We start from the raw sequence: 8,563 nt of genomic DNA on the forward strand, positions 1-8,563 counted from the left end.
GGTCTATGAAGTGATAGTGAGTAATACAAACTAGCATTTTTTTCCCGTGCGATGCACCAGATATTATTTAAATAGTGAAAAAAATAATCAATTAATACATAATAAAAAGGGGTAATATGCTAGGAGCCCCTCAAATGAAACTTAATTTGAACTAAATAACAAGTTCAAATCCAATCTTTTAATTAAATCCTTAATTTGAAACAATATATGACATACATCCTTAATTATTTTTTAATCCCTAAATTACCCTTATAACCTAAATCTTTTAATCTACGTATTCATTCACGTTTTTTGAATAAAATTTATTTCTATTTCATCTTCCCTCACTCTCTCTCTCTCTCTCTCTCTCTCTCTATCCCTCTAGACTATTTTTTTGTTTGGAGAAGCAAACGGGGATGGCGGCGGACGAGAAGGCGGCGGCGGAGTGGGCGGAACTGAATCTTAAGGCGGCGGCTACGGTAAATCTATGGTGACGATGTATCTGAAGGCGTTGACAGAGTGGGTAGCGGTGGCGCGTCGGATCTATGGTGGCGGCGATGGATCTGAAGCGGCAATGGAGTGCGTAGCGGAGGCAGCTTCGAGGGTGACGCTGACCCAGCGGCGGCGCTCGGAGTTCGAGAATGGTGTTGGTGGTGCGGTGATGCTGAGGTAGGTGATGGCAGCTTGGGTGGGGTGGGTGGTATCATTATAGGCGTGGATGGGGTTGGGTGGCCTTTGGCGTCACGGATCTAGGATTTGGTGGGTGGATCTAGGGTTTGGTGGGATGAGTCCAAGTTTTTCGATTTGATGTCTATGGGTTACTATGGGTGTCCGGCTAGGGTTAAAAGGAGAAGCTAGGGTTTCAAGAATATGTTATCGCAAATGTCTATGGATTACTACGTGTTACTACAGGTTACTACGGATTATTACAGTTTCCTATGGATGTCTATACATGACTGAGACCGATCGTTTTTTTTTTAATTCATAAGTTTCAATATTACGTAGAAAATAATGGAAAAAATAGAATCCTAAAATACTGAAAAAATACGAAAAATGAATAAAAAAACAAGAGTAATGTGTTGTACGTAAAAAAAATAATAAAAAAAATGTTCGATGCAAAATGAAAATGTTAAATGCATAATAAAAAATGATAAATGCAGTTTAAATATTACTTGGTGCAAATTTCATATTTTGTCTGTGGAGGGCATTTTTGGAATAAAATTTATGAAGGATGTGAAGCAAATGTTTAGTTAGACTTGTCATTTAGTTCTAATAAATTTTGTCACCAGGGACCTATATCCTAAGATCCCTAATAAAAAAATACAGTATAATTTAATAATGTAGTATTATGCATATTTTATATAACATTATTTTTTTTTTAAATCTTACATATTAAGATTTATAATCCAAATAAATAGACTAAGATTTAACAAATCGAATTTATAGCTTTATCTCTTAAGATTTGAGATATATCGATGAAAAATAGGAGATTAACAATTGTTGAAAATTATAGTTAAAAAATTAGTACAAAAAAAATATTAAAAATAAATAATTACATAAGTAACAATAAGGTAGGATTCTTCACGGGTTAAATTTAATTTTGATAATTGTTAAAAATTAGTAGAGAAAAAATATTAAAAATAAATAATTACTGAAATTTCATTAGGGTTTTTTTAGGATTGTTAAGCGTTTCTTTCTTTTATATATAGCATATATTAGTAATAACAATTATATTTTTCGAGCTCGGAGCTTGTCGAACTTTCATTTTATGAGCTCGAGCTCAACTCAGTTTATTATTCTTTTATTATTTTTATTTTTATTTTTACATAGTATTAGTATTATATTTTATTATGAATTATTTATAATATAAAAAAAGGTAATGGAATAAAAAATAGAATTGAAAATTATTATTTAAATAAATATATAAATATATTTTTATTATATACTAGTTATATTCATATTAAAAATAAAAAAAATAAAAAATGAAAAACTCGTAAGCGACTCGTCAGCTTATAAACAATTACGGATAAGCTCAAACTCGAGTTCATCAGAAAGATCTGAGTTTTTTTTTCATTTAAACACCTATCAGTCAGCATACTAACACATTTACCGTTGCCCAGCAAATTGGGCCAATAAAAATGTAGCCCATAAGAAAATTGAATCAAACCCATTTATTTATTTCCGCCGTTCTAATTATATAATAAAGCCCACATGGAATAGTAAAGAGATACAAAGTAAGCTGAGTTTTGTCAATTTCTAAATTATTTTATTTATTTATTTTATTATATTTTTAAGGGTAAATTACAAACACCCCTGAGGTATGGTCAAATTACAAAAACACCCCTCTTGTTTGGATAATTACAACCACCCCTCAACTCATCAAATTTAGTGGAATCTTCGAGATTATATGGAATATTATCACTTTTGTACCCGTTTTATCCCATTTAAACTCTACATTATGAAGCAATGTGATCATAATATGTGATTTTTAGCTTGTATATATCAGTTTGTGGTGCATCGGAAACTGTATTTTTTACACAAAAAGAGTACAAACTAGAGCACATTTCACGGAATCTAGATGACTATGTTGAATTTGACACCATAAAGGTGGAGGTCTAAGAAAAAATCATAGTTGAGGGGGGTAGATGTAATTATCCAAACAAGATCGGGGTTTTTGTAATTTGACCATACATCAGGGGGTGTTTGTAATTTACCCTATTTTTAATGAATTGAGTTTTTGTCATTTTATATTCGAAAGAATACAAAGATCTGAGGTGGGGTATTTGCACTCGGCTCCCCTGTGAAATCTCTAATTGGCAAAAAAACCCCTCGGATAAAACAATTAGCAAATACCCCCCTATGAAAGGAAGTCAATGACAATAAGGACCCTACGAGCGAATCGTGGGATACACTCGCGGTTCATGCAGCTGGGCGTGCGTTTTAGGACATTTTAGGACAGGAAAAGACATAAAAACCCTTTGTAAGAGGAAAAAAACTCAGATTGATTTAATTATAAATAATCTAAAGTTATAGGACTAAATTGTAATTATCAAAATTGTCAAAACAAATATAAAGAATACAGGAAAAAAAAAAGAATAAATCGTCTTCTTCCCCAAATAATTGAACCACTCCCCTTCCTCCATCCCCACCCCCCTTCCTCCATGGATTTCAAACTCATCTTCTCCTTCATCAACTCTCTCTGAATCCAGCAACTGCCCTCTCGCAATCTCCACCCGGAAGCCGCGGACGCCTCGGAAACGGCCGAACCAGACTTACAACGAGGCGGCGGCGATTCTCTCCACGGCTTACCCTAAGATTTTCCCAACCAAAGCAAACCCCTGCAAATTCACCAAATCGCATGGCGGTAATGAAAAGAATCCGTTTTTATTCGAGACGTCGGACTTGCTTATGCCGTTTCGGGTTATGGACGACGGTTCGGAGTATTTGCTGCATCCGCCGCCGCCGAAGGGGTTTAATTTGGTGGAGAAGGTGTGCCGGAGTCCTGGGGAGATCAATTCGCAGGGGAATTCCACCTCTGAAATATGGAGATCTTCTCCGACGTTGCCCAGCGACCGCCGCCGCCGCTGCTGCCGCCGCCGCCGCTGCCGCCGCTGCCGCCGCCGCGAGTTCAGATCTTCTCTAAAGTCGTCGCCAATCGAGGTCCGGCGAGCTACACTTCGCCGAATTCTCCGACGAATAGCAAAGCCCATCGCAAAATCCTCTCAAACACAGCTGCCGTTGCAGCCGCCGTTGAGCTATGAGCTGAGAAATTGAAATTGAAGTGTGCGTTGTTTTTTTTTTTTTCAATTGGAGAAGAGGGCTAAATTGGAAGTGCTAGGGACTGAATTGAAAATTTTGAAAATTTCATTTGAGTCATAAAATTCTAGAGGTTGGATATATTTATCTGAAGGGCATTTTTGTCATTTCGCGTAAGTCAACGAGTCAGTGCACACAAAGGGGCGGTGGGCTGACTAAAACACAACATAGGGGGTCATATGCTAATTTTTTTTTCCAGGGGGGTTTTTTGCTTCCGAGAAATAACACAGGGGGGTCTATGCAATTAACTCGATCTGAGGTATGAAAGTCACGGGTTGGGTTTTCAACCCATCTTCAGATCCGCAGTTTACATTTGTTTTTTATTAATATATTTAATATATGTTAACTAATAAATACATTATGATAAAAATTTAAATATATGTTAACTATTAATTCATAAATAAAAAAACAGAGTATTAGAATTGTTTGGTGGAAGTAAATGCGCGGCTTCCATTGAAGAAGAATGGGGCCCACATAAGAGGAATTCCAATTTCCAATTCCCTACGTATGAAAAGTTGAAAACTCAAACCTATGTATGATCAGGTGCTTTTAAACCACTGCGACTAAAATAATTTATTTTAAAAAAATCATTTCGTACCAAAAATGATTATAAATATTACTCCAATATGATTATTTTCATATTACTATATTGAACATTTAATTGTGCAGGCGTTATTAATTAATACAGCAATATCTCCATCTCTCCGGTGGAATTAATTTTCAACTTTTAATTCAAATTATTATATGAATAAGTAATTGCTATCATATCATTCTCAATTTTATTTAGTGGGACAACAATATATTACTATATTGAACCAAATTCAGCACACAAATGTGAAGCAATTAATTCACAGGTTTTTATTTGTTGGGGGATTCAATTAATTAAATGGCATTGAGTAGTAGTAGTACTATCTATAATTCTATATCAATAATTTAATAACACAACTGCATCCCAACGGCACCTATGCACTAAATTCAACTCCACTCTCGTGATTCATTTTCTCATCATAACTTCAAACATTATTAAATAAATAAATGCATTCATTAAAATAATTTAATCCTACATAATTTATTTCTTGTACTTGGAATTGTTTTATTAATAAATAAATAATAATAAAAAAATTCTCCAATTCCAAATTACGTCCCTGTCATTCCGTTTACTCTCGCTCTACTCTCTCTCTCTACAGTCTCTACTTTCTTTCTCTCTCTAGACTTTCTCTCTCTTCTCTGTTCCGTTTGTTTATGTCAAAAAAACGATATACAGCTGCACCATCATCACTGACTCACCATGTCCCGCTTCTCTCTCATCTTCTTCCTCTCACTACTACTGCACTACTCTTCCCTCTCTCTCTCCATTCCTTTCAGTAAGTCCACCACCATCGCCTCTACATACATACAGTATCTGTATATCTACGTATAACGCACTAACTCTCATTTTTTGTTTTTTCAGACTACAGTTTGCACATTGACTGCGGCGGCCACGTCAACTCCACCGACGCCTTCCACACCACCTGGCTCTCCGACCGCTTCCACTCCGGCGGCGCCACCTCCGTCGTCTCCGAGCCCCTCCACTTCCACCACCAGCAGGAGAAGACTCTCCGCTACTTCCCCATCTCCTCCGGCAAGAAGAACTGCTACTCCATCCCCACCCCCGCCGCCGGCGGCGGCGGACGCTACTCCCTCCGCACGTTCACCGTCTACGACAACTTCGACGGCAAATCCCACTCCCCATCCTTCGACGTCTCCGTCGAGGGCACTCTGGTCTTTTCCTGGCAATCCCCATGGCCCGAATCCGTTTCCCGCTCCGGCGCCTACTCGGATCTCTTCTTCTATTCAAACGATTCCGTCGTGAACCTCTGCTTCTACAGCATCGCCACCGATTCTCCGGTTATCGGATCTCTGGAATTAACCCAAATCGACCCCAATTCATACCCCTACAACTACCCCAAAAACTCCACCAACTACATCCTGGTTAACTACGGTCGATTCTCCTCCGGTTCCGATCAATGGGGCCCCGGTTTCACCAACGACACCGATTTCTTCGGCCGGTCATGGCAATCCGACGCTGAATTCCGGCTTCCAGCAGTCTCCATCACAAACGGAGCAACAATCAAAGCAATTTCCGCTATTAAGAGCATAGCAAACACCGAAAAAAGCCCTAATTACTTCCCGGAAAAGCTTTACCAGACCGCAATCACCGCTTCTGGAAACGGAGGCGGGGTTCTGGAGTACGAATTGCCCGTCGATGCCAAGATGGATTACCTGCTCGTGTTCCATTTCGCGGAGATTGACGTGAGCGTGACGAAAGCGGGGCAGAGGGTGTTCGATGTGATTGTGAATGGGGATAATGCGAGTAGGATCGACGTGTATAAGGAGGTCGGGGGATTTTACGCGTACGATTGGAGCTACGTTGTCAAGAATTTGAGCAGCACTACTTTGAGTGTAAGGCTGGAATCGGTGGTCGGCGCACCCGTCATTTGCGGGCTCGAGAATTACGCAATTGTCCCCATTGATCTCAAGACTGTACCTGAGCAGGGTATGTGTGTTCTATAATTTTTTCGATTCGTTTTTGTGTCTGTGTGAAGAATTAGTTAATTAATTACAGAATTTGCCGTTTGGGAGTATAGTATATATAAATATACATATAGATTGATGAAATTTGTGATCAACTTTGGATAATTTCATAGGTGATAAGCGATTTGTTCGATTAAATGAGACAATGCAGTTACAATAAAACGTAATGGTAGACACAACGAACATAATTCATCGATTTAGTATGACGGGATCTTGACTTCTTGATTCAGTATTTACTTCGTGCGAGTAGTTGTTTGGAAGTCGAGAAAATAAGTTAGTATTATGCTAATTTGAACGCGACGCAAAACGACCCTTTTGATAGTCTTAAGAGAAAAAACACTTTTGCAGCTATTGCTATGAGAGCGCTCAAGGCATCACTTCACGTACCCGATAGAATGGGTTGGAACGGAGACCCTTGTGCTCCTACTGCATGGGATGCATGGGAGGGTGTTACGTGTCATCCAACAAAAGACGAATCTAACCTCGTCGTCTCCCAAATGTAAGTGTTTGTTTCTTCTCTTTGGTATTTATTCATTTTATATTACGGACAACTGAATTATGTTATGCCTCAGCATGTTCGAAGTCTTATATACTTAGGCTGCGATTTTCTTTACGATTATACGTGACATATGGAACCATGATTTTAGTTTGTTAAGGGAGAAGAAATTGTATAATTCTTTTCATTTTATCGTCTTTTTTTTCCAGAGATCTTGGGAGCCAAGGATTGAAAGGTTACGTTAGTGATCAAATTGGTCTCTTGACGAACTTGGTAAGCCTGTAAGTATCCATACTTTTTTTTTTTCTTTTTTTTTTTAATAATTTTTCATTTTCTAAATTGAATTAAACTAATTATTTTTATATGCAGGAACTTGAGTTCCAATTCTTTAGGAGGTAATTTACCCTCGGGATTGGGTCGAAACTCGCTTGTGAAGCTGTAAGATCACATACTGTATAACTCTTGCATTTTTTCCTTCTTAATATCTACCTTTTGTATATATTATAATTTGTTCTGCTCTGTTAATTCAGGGACTTATCGAATAACAAATTTACAGGATTTTTACCGGATGGTCTAACTTCGTCTAGCTTGCAACTGGTGTAAGTTGGAAACTTCTTTCTTTTTTTCTTTTATTGCATTCAGCACCCCCTGTGTTTACGTTTATTGTTAAAAAACAATCCATGGTAGAAATATTAGCAAAAGACCCCTATGATTCAATTTTATTGGCAAATTTGCCCCCTATAAACGCATCATTCGTTTGCATGCATTTGCGTATTAACGTTCGTTTTTCAAACTCATGTTATATTTTTTCAGGCTATTGAATGGCAATTTATTGGAAGGGCAAGTTCCAGACGAACTTTATTCAATTGGGGTCCATGGTGGAGCTATAGAGTAAGTCGTCGTATATATATATATATATATATACCTCATAATTTCTTTCATAGTTATTTCATTCACATTTGTACTAATAGTCTGACTATTGTTATTACAGCCTTTCTGGTAATAAAGGATTGTGCGGTGTACCTTCTTTGCCGGATTGCCCACTATTTTGGGATAAAAACGGGTTATCCACCGGGGGCAAAATTGGAATAGGGCTATCGTGTCTGTTAATTTTTTCCGCACTTGTGTTCGGGATATACTATATCTGCGTCAAGAGGCGGCACAATGAATACGACTTCGGTCTACCTCATGAATTAATGTGTAAGCTTCATATATACCATTTCAACATTCCGTTTTTTTTTTCCGATGAACATAACTATTTGGTGTCGAAAAGCCTGGAATTATTACATGTGGATAAGTAAATGTTTTGATTATTTGGACAGCTCTTGCTTCGAAGAGAAACAGGTATCATCGACAGAAATCGTTGATGACGCTCGAAATGGAAAGTCAACATGCCAAAGGGCTTATAACGACCAACGGTTAACATCTTCTAGAAGTGGAGAGCCGAAATTTTGACAGAGCTATAAAGCACCATTGCTTCAACAAAATGAAGCTAGGATTTTTATTTCTTTTTATTTCTTGATAAAATTGTGTAATTAATTAAGAATTAAATATGGAAATCCTGGAATAATGTACAGTGTGACACTAGTGTTGTGGACAGTGGATGGAATCATGTGGTAATTACTAACTAGTCTAGATTGGGCCTGACCTTCTCTAGAAATAGCCCGGCCCATCGTTTGGGCCCATAACTCATTTTAA

General features: G+C 37.7%; 1 protein-coding gene across 1 annotated transcript; it reads left to right on the top strand.

Moving 5' to 3' along the window:
- The first annotated feature begins 4,914 nt into the window (after nt 1–4,914).
- On the top strand, nt 4,915–8,563 carry LOC105960910 (receptor-like protein 4). The gene is made up of 9 exons (XM_012985121.2): nt 4,915–5,159; nt 5,246–6,331; nt 6,718–6,868; nt 7,075–7,146; nt 7,235–7,303; nt 7,396–7,464; nt 7,679–7,756; nt 7,857–8,065; nt 8,188–8,563. Exons 1-9 carry the CDS (start codon nt 5,084–5,086, stop codon nt 8,286–8,288), a joined length of 1,911 nt encoding a protein of 636 aa, XP_012840575.2. The 5' UTR covers nt 4,915–5,083; the 3' UTR covers nt 8,289–8,563.

This window comes from Erythranthe guttata, chromosome 5 (assembly GCF_056151865.1).
Source record: "Erythranthe guttata isolate IM_541 chromosome 5, IM_541, whole genome shotgun sequence".
Taxonomy (NCBI): domain Eukaryota; kingdom Viridiplantae; phylum Streptophyta; class Magnoliopsida; order Lamiales; family Phrymaceae; genus Erythranthe; species Erythranthe guttata.

Excerpts from the sequence above, each read along its gene's own strand:
- LOC105960910 (XM_012985121.2), top strand. The coding sequence starts at position 5,084 with ATGTCCCGCTTCTCTCTCATCTTCTTCCTCTCACTACTACTGCACTAC. Across the intron at positions 5,160-5,245 it reads CTCTCTCTCCATTCCTTTCA|ACTACAGTTTGCACATTGAC; the intron begins GTAAGTCCACCA and ends TTGTTTTTTCAG. Across the intron at positions 8,066-8,187 it reads TCTACCTCATGAATTAATGT|CTCTTGCTTCGAAGAGAAAC; the intron begins GTAAGCTTCATA and ends TTATTTGGACAG.